This window comes from Ascochyta rabiei, chromosome 17 (assembly GCF_004011695.2).
Source record: "Ascochyta rabiei chromosome 17, complete sequence".
Taxonomy (NCBI): domain Eukaryota; kingdom Fungi; phylum Ascomycota; class Dothideomycetes; order Pleosporales; family Didymellaceae; genus Ascochyta; species Ascochyta rabiei.
Window position 1 is genome coordinate 399450 of NC_082421.1, and position 21238 is coordinate 420687.

Sequence of the window (21238 nt, forward strand, 5' to 3'; positions counted from 1 at the left end):
CTTACGGCAACAACGCGCATTCCTGGACGTCTTTGCGATATACACTGATGCTGTTTGCGTTAACAAGAATGTCTTTGATAATCAAGCTCATTGCATGAAGTTCATAAGAACATTGATCCAGGTTCAAGATAAACGTACATCTAGATGCAGATGCCAATCTTACAGTTGATCTCGTAATGACATTCCTTCTTTCTTGCGGTGCGCGCAACTACGTTTTGTCAATAGCAATATCAGAACAGGAAAACCATCTTGCCTTGGCGCTATGGGCCGTCAATGTTTTTTTATACAGTTTCTTTACTATATCGTGCAATTTTGGAGACAACTACTGACAACAATCTCTGGTTGATGAGCCACATGGCAGGTTTGTATTAGCAGTCAGCTCTGCTGGGGTGATACGAGAATGCTGGTGTATATCCGATTGCAAATTCTGAATGGCAGTGCTCATTCAGCCTGACTTATCAAACGTCTCCGAATATGTCATGTCGTGAGGACGTGGCCAAACATTTAGGAAGAAATCATAGACGTATGTTGAACAGTGCTAATTATGTCCCAATTTGTGTTCCATAATAGCGTCTTCGTTCTTGTCACTCGTTGTTTCGGGAATTCTGGCGGTTAGACCTGTTCCCGCAGGAAGTCGGGCCTAGGAATCTTCCATCGCCTAGTCTCAGCCTAGTTATACCAAACTCCACAGCAATCTTTCAGGGTTTAAGCATCAAAACTCAACAACTAGCACAGGCAGATGGAAGCGAAATAGGGGCGCTGGCCGAGGATCAGGATAGCGTGTCCGTACGTGCGATACGTGCGACAGGGGCGACCGACTTCGAATCTTGGTCGTCATCCAGGTTCGGGAAACTGCACTGACAGCTACAAAGCGGAGACATGTGAATCCAGCTGGCTACATACCTGTGTTGGTCGCAGTAGCTGACAGGAGATCATGGCAGGACGTAGCCCCGTCATTCCAGGAGCAGTTGAAATCGATAACCTGCTTACAGAGATCAATCTCGTAATCGTGTGTACTTACGTCCTCTGGACTTGGCTCAACAACTTTCATGTTTTCTGGCTATTGAAGTGCCTGCTGTTTCGACCATCTTGTCTACGCAACTTCTTACTCACTGTCAGACTCGCTTTGAGTCAATCTCATGAACAAAGAAACGATTGCTAGTAGAGCAAGATTTGGAGAGGCGCTTGTATAGGTGCCTGAAGGAATGTACGCACCCACCCCATACTTACACCGTTACAAGGGAGGTGCCTGAACAGACTGACATCAACAGGCCTTGCACTGAGTACTTAGTCATCATTCACAAGAGTAACGTGTTTCACCAGTAAGCGGCCAACACCAGTATCCGGCCAACCCCACCAAAACCAGCCTAACTTGGCGTGCAATTACTCCACAACCACGCAGTCGAATTAAGTAAGGTTTTAAAGCATAATAGATTAGATAGCTCTATATTAAGTCCTGTTGTAGCCTTACACGTGGCATTTGCTACATGTTAGTAGTGCTCGCTGACGCTGTGGGGCAGCGTCAACCTGGGCCTCCTCCTTAACCACATTATTAGCCTGTAAGACTAGTAATTAAGCTTCCTTAACCTGTAGAACTCCCCCACGTGCTATATACTGTCTACGCTTTTAACACTTATATTACTAGTGTTAGTTTAAAGCACGTAGCTTAGCATTCTCCTAAGTTAAGATTGTTGCTGACTGTATTGCAAGCTAACAACCCTTAACAAGCTGGGATATAGCTTAACTAGTTAGACTCTATAACTAACGCTTAAGGAGATCTTGTATAAGGCAAGCTTGCTGCTAAAGCTGGTCAACTGTACGTAGTGTCTCTGCTGTCCACAGCCCTGCTGGTCCTGCTGCTGTCCCTGGTGGTAATAGTGTTCTGATAACAGTGAGGCATGACAGGACACGCTCTAGATTAAATGGGATAAGCCCTGTTGCTTAAAATCTAGCCTTAATATTGCTCTCTAATAGAGCAGTTGGTCTAATCCTCAGGTACATCTATAGGAAGTCAAGCTTGTTAACATAGAAGATGCTTTAGCAGGCAAGCTTAGACACCTTATGTCCATACACTACCTTAAGAGGAGAGTAGCAGCTAACGTCTAGTAGCTAGAGAAGGTGTAAGGTGTAAGGAGGCATATAGAGGGTAATAATTATATTGTCCTTACAGTACTAATTAAACTTAGGTGTAGCGTGGCTGCTGTGACTGTTAAGGATGAGTAGCTAACAAGCACCTAATAAGCGAGTCTGTGTGTGCCTGTTAAAGTGCTTCACCTAGTCAAGGCCTAGCTTATCTGTTGTCCAGCCGTTGTTACTAACAGCAACAGTCCAGTCAGGTGGGAGGTCTTAATACTAGCTAGCCTAGTAGAGCTTCCCTGCTAGTATAAGGAAGGGTGGGATAGACCAACCTAACGCGTTAACACACTTAATTATTGTCACCTACTCGCAATTGCCTGGCTAAACAACTGTAGCGCGTCTAACTGTGTCAGAGCTAGTAACAACCTTAGACGTTAAGGCAACACCTATTATAAACCTAGTCTTATTAAAGTTGTAGATGTCCTTATTAGGTATCCCATATGTAAGGCGTGTCTCCTCTACCAGCCTGAACCACGCGCTAATCCTGACAGGATCTTCACAGCGTGCCCTTTGTGAATGGAATTTCCTATTCCACTTTGTCTAGAGTTCTGGCTGGCGCTTAATAAAGCGTGCTACCCAGTTCTTGCCTAGCAAAGGAGGAGGAGGATTTTGGCTGCGGGTAGTAAGGAGAGTGTCTGCTATTCGTCGCACATTAATAATCTAGGGTGGAAATCCATAACAATTAAGGTCTAAGATCTACTAAGTAAGGGACTGCTCTTTAACAGGGCTAAGCTTAAGGTTAACAGACGTTGTCGCGTCTTTTAACTTAATACCCTAGAGGCGGCAGCGGAGCGTTGTACGAGGCACCTGGTAGAGCAAAGCAGCCCTATTTTTTAACTAAACGCGTCCTAATTTAACAGCAGAGGCAGCAAGAAGGCATCTACCCTCTGTAAGGGAGGCTTAAGTACGTTGTGGTTGAGCCATTACAGTTGGGATGAAAGAAGTTTGACGCGTTTTGGTGGGGTTGGCCGGATACTGGTGTTGGCCGCTTACTAGTGAAACACGTTACCTAGAACATTCTAGCAATGTTAGCCTGCTCAGGGACCCCCTTTGTACGATCGAGATTACGTCATAGAAAAGCGAGAGGACAAGCGAGAGGTTCCGACTGGCCAGCTATTGCTGGTTGACAGTGAAAGTGACAGGTTGGGTGATAGCATGCAAGACAAAACGTGACAACCACAGAAAGCTAGCCACCTACCTACCTGCCCGTGTTGCTAGTCTCTGTTCATATGTTATCGCTCCAAATTTGGGTGGGTGCATACATTTGAGCAGCATTTATACAGTGCCCCCATGGACAGAATGTCAGCCATACTTCTCGTGACGTAGGCAAGCCACCATCCGACTTCCTGTTTCGGCTTAAACACCCAGTGCCTTGTCACGGCACGACACTCTAGCACTCACTGGTCGTACGATTACGTGTGCACGGCTGTTTTTCGGTGATTTGACCAATGAGCATTCGTTTTCATTCGATGTAGAATTCTCACACTCCCTCTTATCACTCAATCGGAACCTCACGTATGTACTGTGATGTCTAGCGTCAGTAGTATAATTCTGTCGAGGCGGCAGGGGATTTGACCAAGAGTACGAAACCTCCAGACACATATTTTTGCACCAATCAGAGGCCTCCAGTAGCGGAGTTATATCCTGTACGTTGCTGAGAAATACCAAATGAGTAGAACGCGCTCTCCAGCTACCTACTGCCGAGCCCGCCTACATTGCTCATACCAGATACTACGGTACCTTATCAAAAACGCTCACCCGTTGAAGCCTGCCCACTGCTTAACAGTCGAGTAGGCTACATGTAGGGCTCGAACCAGTCAACGCACTCTTATAGTCAGACATGATTTGCAGTTTGTCTACGCGAAACGCTAATGTGCTGTGATATGTAACATGAATGTTGTAGTTAAGTTTCACAGTGGTTAGTAATCAAACTCTACGTATCGGGGTTGTTTCAGTTTGTAGAGTGAAGCTAGCAAGGACAGCCAGCAGCTAAGCTTGTTCTTGTTGGTCAATACTGAGAGCGGGAGTTCCTTTATCTTTGGTCCATGCCCCTAGACTGGAACTCAACGGGCCGAAATTGGGCAGGACACAGCCTTTGTCCTTTGTATACTTGTATGGCCTGCAGATTCCTCAATTTCCGGAGGACAAAAGAGACAATCGAGTCCTCAAACTTGTTCACTCCGTTAGACGTACCCTAAGAGCGTTACCCAACATGAATTTTTACACTTTCTTCACCCTCCTGGCAGCTGGACTTGCTGCAGCCGCACCAATTATGGAAGAGCGGAAGCTTGAGAAAAGCTCTGTCGAGAAACGCGTAAGTGCTCCTATCGGTCAGATCCTGCATTGTATGTTTCTGTTACTAAATTCTTTGAACAGGACGTAGGTTATCTCCACTGTCCTTTTAATGAAAAGTTTGTTGTAACTAACTAACCGGCTTGTTCTTGGGTACAGCAAGTAAGTAACCATTGCCTTACACTATTGTGTACCGTTGACTGTTGCGTATACGGAAAAGACTAATTCGTTGATCAGCCAGTAAGATATCCCTCTACGATTAATAAGTATCTAAATGTTAGAATACCAACTAAATCGCTTCTGCGTACAGTGGGTACGTATTCTATGACTTGCCCTATGAAGGTTCTGTCGTGATCATTTACTAACTATTTTTTTTGCAAATAGGACGTGAGTTGATCCCTGCTTTGACTATTTTCAAAACTATACTAACCAAAGCGTTGCTGCTATCAGGACGTAAGTTTCTCACCCCATAACTTCATTTAGATATAGTATATGTAAGCTAATCACTGATTCTGCCCACAGTGTGTACGTAATTCCTAACCTACCATCTTTGTCCACGGGATAACTTTAGCAACTTTTGCTGATACACGGCTTCTATAAATAGCCAGTAAGTCGATCTTGCTCTCTGATACTATTTAAGAGATCATGTATAAGTGCTAACCAATTCGTTTCTGCAAATAGCTAGTAAGTGATTCCTAAGACCCAGATTCTTGTGACTTCATTCGTTAACCGGACCGTCCCTGCAATCAGAGCGTAAGTCATTCGCGTGCTGCTCTGTTTACTAATGTATTATTCGCACGCACTAATCCGGGCTGTTCTTGCAAATAGGTTGTAAGTAACACCTCTTTCTCTCAATGCTGTTACGTGTGCTAACTAAATCCTAACCACAATAGTGCGTAAGTATTTCCTATTTTTCATGTCATTTGAGATGTCTAAGCAGCTTGCAGTGAAGATGCATTGGTCAAAGATGGCTACTGTCGATGAGAATGGGATTACAATCGTTGTATGGAGTTCCCTCTTGGGTTTAAGCTCGGCCGGTTGTCCCTCGGTATCTATCCCTATCAATAAATCGACTGGTTTTGGCGATTTGAAATACAATTGAGCAGCCTCACGCCAAGTAGCTCCCACAAAAGCTCAGTCATGGCTTGCAACGCGCAACCTGAACACTACCACGACTGCACGAGATAGGCATACACCCTTACTATGTTGTTGTGTGAGAACGTTGACTCTCCACGCCTTTCCAGTAGCTTACACAGATTTCGGAGCGCTATATTTCTGCTGCGCCAACCATCTTGAAATGGGCAGCGCGCGATCGACCGATTGACAGACATCTTTGGCCTGCATGCCATGTGGAACATACCCACAGAGGAGACCCTGTCTGGGTACTACGGGGGTTTCAAGCCAGCTACGGAAGTGTTTTTCGGGGTCATGACCAAATTATCGACTTATGAAGAAAACTCCTTTGAGGCTCAGGACATCACTAAGGGGGACTCTGTGCTCCCTGATATAGCCTGCCACGGAAAGGTTTTGCGTCCTCTTTGAGTGGACTTTGATCTGCCGGCTCGTTGGTAAGGATCGGTAGGCAAAATTGCTGCTTGGATGGAGTTGACGCAAAAGTATCAATCTGAGCCAGACTCGAAAGAGACTCCCGCATATGTGTAGCAGTCTGTAGCGGATAAAAGCGGCAACCCCAGTGCTCTCACTTACCATGGATCCGACTTACGCCATTACCGAACCCACCCTACCTTCCTCATGCATCAAATTCCTAGTGCACTCCTCCAACTTGTCGCCGAGCTGCGCATCATTAGTAGGATCAATCTGCCACGTCGGCTCTCCGAAACGCTTGAACATCTCCAGCTACCCACTACTTTACCCAGCCGTCATGTCCTGACCCGCCACAAAGAACAAACTCATGTATGAGCGTTTATCGGCCGGCCATATCATGCCAACCATGTGCGAAACGGAGAAGACACTTGGCATGTAAAAACCTGGCCCGCTCACTCCGTCGGCGAGGTTTGTCTCGACGAAACCCGGATGGACGCACGAGTTCCAGATCTCGCCGTCCTTATTGCGGGCGCCAGGGAAGCCGAGGCCGTACTTACGTGCAGGGTCTTGGTGTGCAGAATGTTGGCTGTATTGCTCTGGCAATAGAGGGTCCACACGCTGCCGTCATCCAGCAAGTTAGCAGGGCAAGAAGTGACAAAAAAAGACATACAACAGCGGGTATTCGCTAGTGGTCACCCACCTAACTACTAATCCGCCGGTACGTTGCTTAAATAGGGCTGAGCGAACGGGAAGTCTTGTTTTCAACGTCCTATGGTCGTATGTGGAAGAACAAGTTAAGAAAGACTATTATATCATACGTAAACAGCATCGGCCCTCGAGCCTCATTGTGTGGTCACAGCGTTACCCAGGCTATATTTTCCCACATTTAACATTGAATCGTTAGGTCGTCACTCTTCTTGCCTCAGTTCTGCACTGGAGGTATCAACCTCAACCAACCGGTACGCATAGCTTACTGCTGGTGCGAGTGTGAAGCGCGTCCGCCCTGTACACCCAAGTCATGAGCGAGCTGGCTGCCAGCCTTGAAAGTGCCGTCCGGGTTTCGACCGTTGGCGTCAGCATCACCACTCTGGCCATCATGACCATGCTCGTGAGACGCATGACCACCCTTGACCCCAAGATCGTGGGCGAGCTTGCTGCCGGCCTTGAAGGTGCCATCGGGGTTACGCTACAGGGTGTCAGTAAATCGAAGAACATGATGCGAGGTGGAGAACCATGTACACCACTCTCGTCGCTGATGGCACTGCTGGTGGTGCTTTGATGGTGAGCAATGTGGCCTCCCTGAGCGCCCAGCTCCTTGGCGAGCTCAGAGCCCTTGGTGAAGGTACCGTCAGGGTTACGGTCTGGGTGCTCGGTGTTGGCAGAGTCGTTGTGAGCACCGTGGGAAGCGTGGCCGCCTTTGGCTGCGATCTCCTTCAGCTCGTCCTTGGGAAGGTTGGCGAAGTTTGCGGGGTTGGAGGAAGCCATTTCGGTGTTGTTGTGTAGAAGGTAAAGTTCAATTTGTTGTTCTTTGGGTAGGGGTGAAGAAGCCGGTCACAGAACCGGGCGCAGAGTGGTTGTAGACCGAGGTGAGAGAGATACAGCCTTGTTATATCCCATGTTTACCTCTCTTTCTCTGCAAACTTTGACGTGATGCTGCCTAGCAATGGCAAGCAACCGTGGGCAAACAAGGGTCTTGGAAAATACAAAGCGATGCAGATCCCACCAAGCATCTCTTCTGATTCGATGTGCCTGGAAGATTGGGAAGCCACGCCTGTTGCAGCCTGCTCGCACCCCTGCCGTTGTGTGTTCTCTGCAGTCAGCAGACATGACATCATCCTTGGCAACGCGGATGGACGCGAAACGCGATCGCCTGATCACGTGTAAGCTTGCCAGGCTTTATCCAATCATAGAACGGCGGAGCGCGAGGTGATCGACGTCACGTCGCGTGCGTTGCTTTCACGCTGTGCAACTGAGCTCTAGATAACCTACCTCAACACATCAAGTGTCTGCGCCTCTGTCACTATTCAATTAATCAGCATCATACGTCGTTTCGTCTTGTGCGCTTGAAGCCGTTCCCTAAAACCAACTCTGGCGAAATGAGTCTCAAGCGCAAAGCTGCTGAAGCCGCGACCGACGCGACGAAGAAGCCAAAGCCAAATGGCAGCATCACGGCGTTTTTCGGCGCACCGAAACCCTCTCCGAACGCAAACACTTCTTCGGCTGCTGCCGCGAAGTTCGACCGAGACGCGTGGGTCTCGAAGCTCACAGACGAGCAGAAAGAACTACTGCAATTAGAGCTCGACACATTACATGAGAGTTGGCTGTCTCATCTGAAGGATGTGCTTGTCAACCCACAATTCTTGGAACTGAAGAGGTTCTTGAAGAAAGAACTGAGTAGTGGAAAGACCGTGTTCCCGCCGATGAGGGACGTGTACTCCTGGTATGCACTTGTAGTTATTGTCCGATGAGGCATTGACAGCTTACCATGCTGGCCAGGTCACGACACACACCACTCAACACTGTCAAAGTCGTCATCACAGGCCAAGATCCCTATCACGGGCCCAACCAAGCCCACGGCCTCTCCTTCTCTGTCCGCCCTCCTACACCTGCACCGCCTTCGCTGCAGAACATCTACAAAGCCCTCAAGAAAGACTACCCTGACTACCAGCCGCCCCCGAAGAAGGGTGGTCTGTTAACACCCTGGGCAGATCGAGGAGTTCTACTTCTCAATACATGCTTGACGGTGCGCAGGGGAGAGGCCAACTCGCATCAGGGCAAGGGATGGGAGCTGCTGACACAAAAAGTCATTGATACCGTTGTGAAGGTGCGCAATAATGGCGTCGTCTTCATGGCGTGGGGTTCTCCTGCGCAGAAAAGGACTGTTGGCATTCCAGTGGACAAACATCTCATCTTGAAGAGCGTGCACCCTAGTCCGCTGAGTGCAATGAGAGGTTTCGTAAGCTACCAAATCCAGGCTATACTACCCCCGCATGCGTATGCTAATGTTAACGCAGTTTGACTGCCATCACTTTACCAAGGCGAACGAATGGCTTGTGCAACGATACGGTAAGGACGGCGGTATCGACTGGGACCTGAACGTAGACCCCGAAGACGTCGTCGAGCCTAGCAAGACCGGCCAGCCCACGGACCCAAAGGACAAACTCCAATCGAAGGGTAGCCCAAGCGCGAAGGAAAACGAAGCTCCGTCACAGGCTACAAATGCACTACAGAGTAAGACCATGGAGGACAGCGGCGGCGATAAAACCGCTGACCCAGAGGCTGAAATCGACTCCGACGAAGAGGCGGCTCTGAGGGAAGCTGGACTGTAAACGAAAGCCTCAACCCTGGGCCAATGCAGGTACCGGACTTTTGCCATCTGCAAGGTGCAGAAGGATCATTGCATAGAGACTCAGCTCGAACAGGCGCACAACTATACCCCCGCAGTGGGCCACTTTTCGGTCTTCACATCCCGGTCCTCCAATTTCAGTAGCAAGGTCCGAAACCGTACATGTCAGAAGCTCTTGTCTTGAAAGAATGAGCTGCCTCTCAAAACCGACCATGGTGCGCCAAGGTTCAACGGCATCAATCACAGATTGAGCGCCAGTATACTTGAAGATCTTCCTTAGATAGACCACACACTGAAAGTCGAGAAAAGCTCTCTCAGACACCTATCTCCTCTGCTACTTGCCCTTGACTGAGTCAGTAGGCTTCACCAGAAGGGCAATGTTTGTGGATGAGAGCACGTTGTTCGGATGCGTGGCAAGCAGTTTACTTCTGATCAGCGCTAATCAGCAGCTGTCAATCGTCCTACTATTCAGATCATAGTCAACGGTAACGAAGCACGTGGAACTGAAGAAATCTCGTTCTATGTATTCTCCCATCGCTTTCGCATCATGACCTCTACGTCCTCCGTCTTGAATAGACGTAACAGGCCTCTTGCCGCACAATACATCTTCTCGTCCCGTACATCCAAGTACAGCCACTTGAACCCATGCAAGCGATCTCGAACATACACAACGAACTTCGTGTATGATGTTTCCACATTAGCGACCGAACAGTCCTCTTGGTACGGCTGCGCAAGCAAACCCAGCTCCTCCACACTCTTCCTTGCTTGCGAATTCAAGAGCTGGAGCCATTGCATCGTAGCATAGGCCTGATACCGCCCCCTCAGACATGGCCCTGTAAGGAACAGGAAGTTTCGACCACGATATAGAAACGGAAGTGCTTCATCATGGACCTGCCTTGAGACTCGCAAGATGGCTACCTTAGGGCGATGTTCGAGTTCGATACTTGTGGCCAGGCGCAAGATGTTTAACTGGCCGTGCGCAGCTTGCAGAAGTCACAGGCCCTGATTCGGACATGTGAAGTGCACGTTCGGGCCACAGCACTGGTGGCGTGTATAGAAGTGGGATTCGTGTTGGCCTTCTTCATGGCGAGTATCTTCTCGCGCACATGTGCAGAAGTCGATCGGCGTTGTACCGGCAAACGTGGTATTGCTTGGGTCATCGAGATACGGCCAGCTGAGTGCATAACTGATGGTCGTGATATTCCTTTTTGAAAGTGGAGAGAGGACGTAGGTATATATCTTCGAACGTATGGAGGAAGGGAGATTGAGGAAAGGAGAAGCTGATGCTGCTGCAGACATCGAAGATGATGGTGAAGGACAGGCCTGATTCGTTACACGGAACAACACGGGAGTATAGTTGTAACGGACATATACTGTAGTTTGGATTGCGAAGGAACGAATGACTTTGGCTACTAGTTACCTAGGTCAAATCAGTATCGCGATTATTTTTGATATAATAGCGAAGATGCATGCCGCCGACCCAAACGACACATTTCATGATGGGCGAGTATAATAATCGACCGATCAGAAAGCAAGGGTCAGGTCTGAGAAAGGTCCTGTCTCTAGGTGACGTAAAGGGACGAATATAGACCCACGCTGGAAGCCAACTTAGCAGCAGCGACTTCTGATACTCAGAATAGCACGACACGCATAACACACCTCACAACGCGCGAACGACAACTGGTGTACAGGTACTTGTGGTCGACCAAAAAGGGTAATGCCTTGTAGCCAAAAATAGTGAACTTAGTTGGAAGCTAGAATGAGCGTGAGACCAACAACGCTTGCAATAGCGGCGATACTTGGCCGACTCCGAACACAAGAAATTCGAGAAGACCGGCGCGCCAGATGTGAGGGATGCAGTACGAATCGCTCTTGATGAGCATATACACACAATCGTGGACCTGCATCATCACGAATTTCAAAAGACCAAAAATATGTACCGTCCATTATATTTACCTTCGCTCCACCAGGCCACGAGGACCACGAAGAGAAGGGGGTAAGCAGACGCAAATCGCTCTGACCTCCGTTTTCCCCTCCATCATCCTCATTTGAACGAAGAGCAGAGTGAATACGGAGGTGTTCAGTTTATGTAAAGAAGAAAAGAAGTTCCAAGAGGCGCGCGGGAGATAGGGAAAACCGAGATTTACGATGACTAAGCCGCGCTACGCTTTTTGGGGTTAGGCGGTCTACGTTTTTGGCAGGGCTTCGATGTGACCAATGAGCAGGTTGGAGAGAGTAAGATGATGGCGCAGTTGCGAGGGTGGGGCTGAAATGGTGGGGTGGGATTTTATTGTTAAGTTGGGCGTGACTCTTGTGGTGCTTTGTTTAAGCAGGTCTGTGTAATTTGTATCAAAGGTAGGCTATTAGTATTCGGTACATAGTCGTACTGAGTGAAAAGCTGACGTTCCGTTCGTTGAAGTTTCGCACTTTTACAAAATCTCTCGACTACCAAAACCCAACCACGAACACACCACTTCACCAACAACAAACCACTTCCAGCCGTTCGCGATACACGACCGCTGGTGGAACGACCACACTAAAAACTACTCGAGTGCGCACAGAAGCCCGAGAACAAACTACACTACACCACACCACCTTCTACACGCCCACACACCCCCACAACATGTCTTCAGCACGCGGTCGCGGTGGCAAGTTTAACAAGATCAAGCGCGGAGGTGGCAAGAAGTTCTCGAGAGATCTGCAGCCTCTCAACGCTGATGGCGAGGTCGTAGGCATGTGGGGCGTACGTACAGCTCTTTGCAGGCTGGCGAGAACAGCAACTAACAGCCCTATAGGAGCAGCCCGAGAAGGTCGACGAGGAGTCGAGTGAGGATGGCTCTTCCTCTGAGGAGTCCGGCGAAGACGAAGATGGCAAGCCGAACCAGGAGGAGATGACCCGTGAGCAGCGTCGCGACGCCGCCAAAGCTCGCAAGCAAGCAGCGATAGCTAGGAAATCGAAGAAGGCTCCCGAGGCCGGTGACCTGCCCACCTCCGACGAAGAGAGCGAAGACGACGACATGCCCGCGAACCCCAACCACACTGCCAAAGCGCGCACCCAGGCCACAAAAGCCCCTGTCGACCCCGACGCAGCTCCAGAACCCGCCGCCAAGGGCAAGGGCAAGCAGGACGTCTCTCAACTGTCCCGTCGTGAGCGCGAGGCTCTCCAGGCACAGCAGGCAAAGGAGCGTTACGAGAAGCTACATGCCGAGGGCAAGACCGACCAGGCGCGTGCCGACCTTGAGCGTCTCAAGCTCGTCAAGGAGCGCCGTGAGGCCGAGGCTGCGCGCAAGAAGGCTGAGGCTGAGGAGCGTGCGGAGCTGGACAAAGAGAAGGCTGAGCTCATGGCGCGTGAAGCCCGGAGGAGGGAGCAGGCTATGGGCAAGGCCAACCGCTTGGCCAAGGGTGGAAAGAAGAAGTAAACTGTCGTAGAGTTATCGACAATTTCGAGTGCGTGTTGGCCTATAACGGTCATCGCACAACAGTACGGACTGGTCATTGTGTTTTGCATAGCCTGCGGAGGTATTGGTTCACCGTTTCAGCAGTTGCTAAAGATGCTTTGTGATCAGACAATAGGCGGGAACACAGAAACCCCAGCCACTTCCATGTCAACTGGAAGCTTGTCATTATCAGAGCAGGCACAGCAATACGACATCACCTATTTCCTGGCCTGCAAATCCCAGTTAATTTAACGCTTGGATCCAGTCTTGTGCTACCTTGCAAAGACCTATCTTCTCTGTGCTATGCATGCCCTCGCACATGGTTTGTACGCCAGATGTGAGTTGTTTGGTCGAGAGCATGTCCTCTGGAAACTTCGAAGGCCTGTACTTCTCGTATATCGGGTTCTGAAGCCCTTGAGCGCCCCTGAGCCTTGGAGCCCCACCAATGGCGCGCCACTTCTCGATCGTCAACTTCACAGCTCCGTCATCACTCGTCCCAGCTCATAAACACCACTATGCCTCCATTGATGCTCGCCACTGCGCGATTGTGGCTGTACTTGACAAATTTCCGATACACGATAGATCATGGCTGAACCCATACCTGCCGAGGAACAGTCAAACTATGAGACCTTCCGCGATTACATGAGCGAGCCTATTATGAAGGCGCTCGCACTGCCGGCCGAGAAAGCGAAGCCCAAGAAGAAGAGAATGGCCAAAAAGAGCGCAAAATACAAGCCTGTGGGCATGTTTGCGCCTGCCAAACCGCAAGTTGAAGCTCCCAGCACCACTTCAACCAGCACGCCTTCAGCAAGCGACGCTGAAGACCTAGGCGAGTTCATCGATGTGCATCTTCCCTTTCCAAGCACCTTGGCCACTACTGACATTAACCCAGTACCTGAGCGGCCTCATTTTCCCCTCTCTCCCACCCGATCTGCGCACCCTGTCGTACCCCAAGTTCCGCGACTCCACTCTCCTCCAAGACACCTACACAACCCCCCTCTCCGCCTCAACATACATACACCTTCTCACCACCCTTCCGCCCACCGCTATAGACAGTCTGGAATCCTATGCGCTCCTCCCCAGCCCCAGCGATACACATGACCATCACAACCTCCTGACACCTGTCTTCACATCCTACATCTCCGCCGTCACACTGCCACCCCCAATATGGGTGACAACGCGCACGACTGAATGCGAGCTGTGCGAGAGAGACTGGGTGCCGCTCACCTACCATCATTTGATACCGAAGAGCACACATGATCGGGTGAGGAAGAGGGGATGGCACGACGAAGAGGTGATGAACAGCGTGGCGTGGTTGTGTAGGGCTTGTCACAGCTTTGTGCACAGACTTGCAAGCAACGAGGGTCTGGCACGATATTACTATACCGTCGAATTGATCAGGGAGGGAGGCGTGGACCAGGATGAGGCGAAGGCGCAGGAGGTTGAGGGGTGGGTCAAGTGGGTTGGTGGTGTGCGGTGGAAGAGTAGATGATGCAGGGAAAATCGTGTAGTACGAAAAGACACATAAATGAGGGTGTATTGGCAACGCAGGAAGCCGAAGTTCTATGTTCATGATTCCTGCACACCATATCAAAGAGCAAGAATCTGTATAGGCACACACGCTGCAACGAGTCGAACACCACTACACAGTGGTGCACACCCTAGACATCGCCATCTTCTCGAATGCTGACCTTCTTGCTATTAGCAAAACTATATCCTCAACCACACCTATTTCGTCGCATCTCCCAAGCTCGCCACACACTCTCTTCCATCACGGTCTCAATTGCGTAATCCCGCCACCATGCGCGTCTCCCTCGCAAATCGACGTCCCAATAGCAAGCACGTTCTCATGTTGCGGCAAATCCCCTACCTAGCACACATCTAACTGTTATTTATGAAAGGAGTCCAGTAGATACGACGCAATCGACTACTGTAGCCTACTAACTCCCAGACCTTTCACCTTTGTCCCTCAGAAATCGGCGGTTTACAAGACTACACCAAAGGCTTCCGGAGGTCTCACAGAAATACGCGGTTGTATCTGGCCTGTTTAACTAGGTAAGATGCAACTTTTCTGAAGCTGACCAGCACACTCATGCAGATGTGTACGATCTTACAAACTTCAATACAGAGTCCATCGGTAAACACGCTCGGCTGACAGAAGAACGAAGAATGGATGTACTGGTTGTTGAATCTATCTAGCGACCCAACTATCAACCGTGAAGATCGCGTACCAACCTGAATATTTGGGAGGCTGTTCATAACCTTGTCATTGCAGACTGAACATTGGAAGCCGAACTAGATGACCTGAACCGTAAGCTGCTTCTTCCTCAGTAAACCTGATTCGTCGCCGAAGCTGCACATGCAGAGTCTCTCACACCATCATCCCACCACTGCAGCCTGCTCAGAGTGCTGGTCACAATCAAACATCTTAGATGTACCACATGACATCCTTCAGACCGCGAGCGTTCTGAAGGGGCATGAGAGGAGGAATCTCGACGTTGCGGTTCGTAGAGCCCGTCTCGGAGGTGCGGTCAGCGTGCGACTCCTTCTTACCGGAAGAGACAGGGCTGTCGCTGAGGTGAGCACGAGCACGGTCGGCAGCCAGGTGAGCATAGTAAACTGCCGGGTGCAAAGACACCGGGGTGGTTGAGCGGACATAGTGGTATGAATGCTCGAAGATGAACTGCTGGAGCTCGGCGGCCTGCCACTCACCCTCGTTGAGGATGCACTGGTAGTGGATGGGACGCGCGGTACCCTTTATGGCGACGTGTGAGCAGAGGTAGAAATCAAACTCGAACGGATGTGTGCAGCCAGACTCCACAAGTGTTCCTGGGAGTGGGTTGCCGTTACGGTCACCCTTGCCAGCGTCTGGGAAGAAACGAATGTGGTGGCGCTTCCCAGCAATGACGACAGTAAACTTGGGCATCTTTACTCCAAGTTGGGCGAAGAAGGCCTTCATATCGCGGACTTCCTCCTCTAACACAGCAGCGTATTGACCCCTAAGAGATGTCAGAATGTAATGTTATAACGGCTTTTTGAGGCGTACATACTCAGAAACACCATCTCGAATGAATAGGACACGCTCAGGCGCATGGCCGCTACCAAGACGTTGTATCCAGTTTTTGGCCATGGGGCCGAAGTGGTGTTGGATGTTAGACGTCGTGATCATCTCGACACGGTTTCCGTTGGTCTGAACGTCGGCCCAGTACTTGACGAAAAATGCATCAGCCGAGACGGTGATGGCGGCGAAGGAAGCAGCCTCTCCAGATCCGGCACCAGGAGCAGGGTGAGAAACGTCTGCGCCGACCACCATCGTGCGAGTGGAAGCGGCCTTGGGGTTCAGCTTGGGGACTGGCGTCGTGTTAGCATGTTGATAGACCTATGGTAGTGGAGCGCTTACTGAGGGAACTCTTCGCAACAGAAGTGCAACCACCCAACTTGGCGTTGACCTTCATGCAGACGTTGGAGATGTACTGGGGAGAGGCCGACATGACATGCTTGGCCTGGAGGACCTGAGAGGCAACGCCAAAGCGGATGTCGCAGGACTTCTTGATGCGGCGATACACTTCGACGTTGCGGTTGCTCACTATGAAGAATAAGAAGCCAGGCGTTGTGTTGTAGCGGTTGCCTGTCCCGTTCCAGGCCTTCTGGACTTCGACTTGTTAGTGCTGGAGATCACTTGAACATGTAGATAAACTTACCAAGTTCTCCTCCGTCAGCAAGATTGCCCTGACCAAACCAAGGCTTTTTGCCGTGCTCCGGGTGTGCATCGAATTTACCTCCGTGGCTCTCGTAGATATGAACAAACTTCTGCGTAAACTGTTCAACAGCTTGTGCAGGAGGAGCTCCCCGATCTTGTATGACGCAGACGCCCCAGGCGCGAAGGGCGCGCTTGTCGTTGTTCACCGCGAACTTGCGACCACTGTAGATAGGTTAGCTGACTGAACCTGAGGGAAAGGAACATGAACAACGTACTCGAGGCGCCATCGCCCGGCAGTCATGTCCTGCGGCTTGATAGTTGCGTCCTTGGAGCCGGCACCAAACTGCACAGTCGGCTGAGGAAGGATGCGAGCCTTGACCTTTGAGGCACTGTAGTTTGTTAGCTACTGATCACAGAAGAAGGTTGGGATACTTACTTGGGGTTGACTTGGAGCCCATAGTGCTTCAGGTATGGATCGTTCGCCCAATTCAGGAGACGGACACCCTGCTGTACAGCAGCCCAACGTTCCTTCGGGAGGGTAACGGCGAACTTGATCATGTTGGAGGTCTGGGTGTCGCTCAACTTGGTGTTGTAACGCTGGTTGGCATCAATGCGAAGAACATCCATAGGCATGTAGATGGGTGAACCACGGATCTTCTTCGTCATCTTGACGACGGGAATGCCGGCAGTCAAGACCATTTCGTACTTTGACTTGAAGTAGGCAGCAACAGAGATCTGCCTGCGCTGCTTGTCTGTAATACCTGGGCGACGGTCGTCGGGATCGGCGAACTTGGCTTCGACGGCATCCATGGCGACGATCTCGTCGATTGTCCACTGTGTCGGAGTTTTGGTGTGCGTAGCTGTAACACCAACCCTCCTGAAAGAGCCAAGGTCTCTCCTGAGCATCGAGTTCCTCCAGTCACGTTTAGCCTCCTTGAAGCGCGCGACGAACTGGGGTAGGCCGCAGCCAAAGACTTGGCCTCTGAAGGACGTCAGTGAGATGTTCAAAGAAGTGCATAGAGTACTCTGATCTTACATAGCTCTAGTGAGTTCCTGTGCGCGCCAGAAAGTGCCGTTCGCGACATCAACATTCACGGAGAGTGACTTGTTGAATCTATCGTCCAGGACCGGACGAAGGGAAGCGAAGACACCCTTGAAAGCCTCAACGCCACCGCCAAGGTCGAAGCGCTGCTCACCACGCTGGAAGAAGGACTTTTTGATTTGGGTGTATTGCTGAGACGGTCCCTCGCGCATGACATGGTCGAGAAAATTGATGGTGTCGATGCATTCGGTCGACCACGAGGCTTGACCATTCAAGAAGGCTTGTAGGCCACTGAAGTCCACCTGGCGTGTCCAGCGAAGGTGGATTGTGTGCTTGTTTCCGCGAGCGCCGGCACGAGTCTCCTTGCCCTCTTCGGCATCGAGGTCCACCGTGATGCGGTTGTCGTCACGAGGGAGGCGCTTTCCAGACCTGAAACAAGTTAGTGGAGAAGTCATCACGAGGAGCTGAGATGCAATCACCATGCAAGCTTGTGGCCATCCCAGATCCAAAGGTTGGCTGGCTCGCCCAGCTCAGACTTAACGGTCTTCGACTTCCAGATCTTCTGAAGCAGTGCGCGCTTTGTATAGTCCTTAGCATCTCCGGAGTAGGCGACGTCGTACTGGTGAACGATAGTGTTCGGAGACTTGATGACGTTGAAAGTGTTGAGCATGATCGTAGTCTCCTTACCGTATGTGTTGAAGTTTTTGGGTCGCTGAGGGAGTGCGGCTGGAACGGAATGCTGCTCTGAGTTAAAATCCATATTCGCATGCCTAGGGCGGTAGGAGTAGACATCCTGGTACAGGGGAACGGCTTCGGAAGACATGATAAAGGAGAGACAAAATCAACGATAAATGCAAATGTACAACGACAGTGTGGGAGCGAGCTGACAAGATGTTCGGAGACTTGGGTAATGTTGGAATATGAAAATGTGTGCCAGATGAGGATTGGGAAAGGAATGGAATGAGAAAGGTCCTTATGCTGTGCGTTCACGGTACGCGAAGTCGGTGTCGAGCGCGACGACGTTTGCTTGCGTACATGCATATGCAGGCTGGAGAGGGGCTGTTTGCACTCACACCACGGGCCGTGTACCAGCCAGAAATACCGAGGAACTCAGACAAGTTTTTCAGATCATTAGGTTTGGTGTAGTCCAAGACACCTTGGCCATGGCCTTGAGGATCCTTGTTACCATCGAGCTTGTTGATAGAGCGCTGCGTGGGGTCGCGAGAGGCCGAGGAGGAGTCATTGGATGAGCGAGTCTGCTGCTGCTGCTGCTTCTGCTGCTGCTTCTCCTTCTGGGCGCGGCTCTTCGCTGGGCCAGCCATTGCGAACTCTGCGGCACGTTAGCGGTGAACGGGATTGGAAGTTGTGTGACATGGCGTATGCCGGAAGCCGTTCGAATGCATCCGCGCTGCAGATAGCCATCACGCCGATGATGCGCACGCATTGCGACTGGTCGTAGCTGGAAGTGAAGCACCTTGATCTCAGATCGTTGAGTCGGGTGGAGAAGAGGGCGTCGTATGCGTTTGTGGGCGGATCTCAGATCAGCCTGAGTATGGTCAGTGAGATGTTCGAAAAAGGAAGCTGAACATCTGGGTGCTCAAATGTAAGGTAAACAATTGAAAAGGTAAGAAATTTAAGCTGTGTGAAATAGCGTACCAAAAAGGAGCGTCGAAATGGCGATCTGGGTAAAAGAAGGTAGAGGGGAGGGTGATGCAAAGCAGGCTCAAATAGAGAGGGAGAGTGGGGCATGTGGCGTCAAACAGGATGGGCAAGAGCGCATGTGCTTACCATGGTGACTTTGAGGTCACTCGCAAGAGCGGTAACGGAGCGGACGGGCGCAAGCTCTCATGTGACTCTGCAAGCAACCAGCAAAACACTACCCAGAGGACTGCGAAGAGGCTTGGGGAGGAGTATATATACTTTGAAGTCCTGAGCGCACGTCTGCCTGCAGAAGCGATGGCTGTACTGCCTGCCGTGGTAAGCTTGTTGAGCCTGCTCGTGATGATGTTGAAGTGGGAGGGTGTTGTCGTTCGATTAGTGTGATGGTGAGAATTAGTGGCCTTGCCGACTTGCTGCACAGTCGAGTAGCGGACTGGAGAAGTTGAGTGTCGTTGTGAGGTGAAGGAAGCAAGTTGGAGGCCTTGTACGGATTGTTTATATTTTCTCAAGGTCAACACTGGTACGCGCTAGATGGGAAGCGAAGCGTCCTCGAGACGTGAGGCTAGTGATAGAAGCCTTTTTGGAGGCTGGGAATGCTCTTTCAAGATAACGGAGTGTAGAGTTGGCGGTGAGCCTGAGCGGCGATCTGGAGATAGGACGATGCTAGTGAGAGACAGCTTGGACGAACGTTCTGGGAATAACACCAGCTTATGTAGGAACGACTCTCTGAGATATACTACTGATAATGAAGCATGATTATTGCTACTCTACCTTGATATATCCAGAGTCTCGCAAGGTCTCACAGGCCCTCATGAGGCACAACCACAAGGATCAACACAAGAGTTGCCAACCTTCATCAAGCCGCCAACCCAAGGCGGCATACACTGGATCTCTACGACGCCGAGACGTGCTTCTCACCTTTAGCAACCAGTTCCGGCTCTCGGAGTCATGCAGGTTCGGTTTGTAGTGGTCCGTGGAAAGCTGTCCAGGATCAAGTCCGTATCTCGTACTATTTGATCCCGTACCTCGAGCTTTTTCATACACGCAGCCCTGTCTCTTGCATAGCTTCCAGCTACTGCTCACAAACATAGGCATAGATAACAACGCCAAGGTGTTCTCTTCCATCACTGATGTCCAGGCTATTCAGCTGAGTGCGTTTTCCATGTTTCCCGCACGCGTGCATCCTGATCCAGAAGGTCTAAGAATATAGTGCTCGAGCCGAAACCTTCACGTCACTCACTGCTCAAACCCTCTTCTCCGCGACCAACTCCGGTCCTTGAATGTAAGCCTCCCACTCCTCCCGCGCTCTAGAGCATCTATCGACGTGACACCACAAACCAGCCTCCAGGTGCATCTCGAACGGATCTCAGGCCATCATTGGTGCTCTCCAAATCCAGATGTATGGGAGCAGTAGTTAAGGGTCAAACACGGAACGGTGTTGGGAAGGTCTATGTACACGTGGAAGGCGCGATGTTGGATCAAACTTCGCTTGCAGCACCCGCCATCGACCAATGACCGTGTTTCCAGAGATGCGTTAAAAGCGCGGCACCACGAAGCGCAGTTGAACGGGTACCAGCATCAGTCACGGTTAATAGGGCATATGTGTTAGTTCTCTGAGGTTTTACATGTTTTCGGTATTTCTACAATCCATAAGCACTCAACGGTTACGGCCTGCTGTAGCTCAATCTACTCCACAATGCATCAGAAAGGGCTTGCAATGTTCGTAATGTAGCACTCAGAAGTCCAGTGAGTTTGAGTATACTGTTCATTTGAAGAATGGCTATTTTCGTTCCTGGCATGGTGACCAACGCCATGCTCAGACCTGCAAAAGCAAAGTCGGATCCTTAATCAGATCTTCATTTTGGCCAAACAATCAGTCCAACCCATTATGCGAAGTGAGTAGAGTGTACAGGCACCAACAAATGCAAAGTCAACGTCCCCCTGTCTAAGCCAACTCACAGCATTCAAGGTCGCCATAGCGCGCAAGCTGGTCTTCCGATACTCGCACATAGGCTGCAGCGTGACCAGCCAGTCTGGTCTTGAGAGTGGCTGATATAGAATCTGAATCCAGGTAGCGAGCG

At 50.5% G+C, this 21238-nt stretch overlaps 5 protein-coding genes across 5 annotated transcripts, besides 7 other annotated features; 3 read left to right on the forward strand and 2 right to left on the reverse strand.

Annotated features, from left to right (window-relative positions):
• Positions 1-1311: 1311 nt before the first annotated feature.
• Positions 1312-1866: a mobile genetic element.
• Positions 1867-1911: 45 nt separating this feature from the next.
• Positions 1912-2063: a mobile genetic element.
• Positions 2064-2718: a dispersed repeat.
• Positions 2486-2676: a mobile genetic element.
• Positions 2719-3143: a mobile genetic element.
• A 3800-nt stretch (positions 3144-6943) lies between these two features.
• Positions 6944-7458, reverse strand: EKO05_0009512 (uncharacterized protein; the record flags this gene model as incomplete). Its single annotated transcript, XM_038942424.1, has 2 exons — positions 6944-7159; positions 7213-7458. 2 exons carry the CDS (start codon positions 7456-7458, stop codon positions 6944-6946), a joined length of 462 nt encoding a protein of 153 aa, XP_038794902.1.
• Positions 7459-8069: 611 nt separating this feature from the next.
• Positions 8070-9302, forward strand: EKO05_0009513 (Uracil-DNA glycosylase; the record flags this gene model as incomplete). The annotated part of the gene is made up of 3 exons (XM_038942725.1): positions 8070-8413; positions 8470-8929; positions 8988-9302. 3 exons carry the CDS (start codon positions 8070-8072, stop codon positions 9300-9302), a joined length of 1119 nt encoding a protein of 372 aa, XP_038794903.1.
• A 2640-nt stretch (positions 9303-11942) lies between these two features.
• On the forward strand, positions 11943-12738 carry EKO05_0009514 (uncharacterized protein; the record flags this gene model as incomplete). Its single annotated transcript, XM_038942520.1, has 2 exons — positions 11943-12062; positions 12115-12738. 2 exons carry the CDS (start codon positions 11943-11945, stop codon positions 12736-12738), a joined length of 744 nt encoding a protein of 247 aa, XP_038794904.1.
• Positions 12588-12625: a tandem repeat.
• A 603-nt stretch (positions 12739-13341) lies between the features above and the next one.
• On the forward strand, positions 13342-14248 carry EKO05_0009515 (uncharacterized protein; the record flags this gene model as incomplete). The annotated part of the gene is made up of 2 exons (XM_038942434.1): positions 13342-13599; positions 13649-14248. 2 exons carry the CDS (start codon positions 13342-13344, stop codon positions 14246-14248), a joined length of 858 nt encoding a protein of 285 aa, XP_038794905.1.
• Positions 14249-15184: 936 nt separating this feature from the next.
• Positions 15185-18820, reverse strand: EKO05_0009516 (Protein argonaute; the record flags this gene model as incomplete). Its single annotated transcript, XM_059637559.1, has 9 exons — positions 15185-15755; positions 15807-16107; positions 16157-16408; positions 16458-16678; positions 16732-16845; positions 16893-17438; positions 17493-17927; positions 17978-18237; positions 18572-18820. The coding sequence occupies 9 exons, from the start codon at positions 18818-18820 to the stop codon at positions 15185-15187; spliced, it is 2949 nt and encodes a 982-aa protein (XP_059493542.1).
• Positions 18755-18793: a tandem repeat.
• Positions 18821-21238: the final 2418 nt, after the last annotated feature.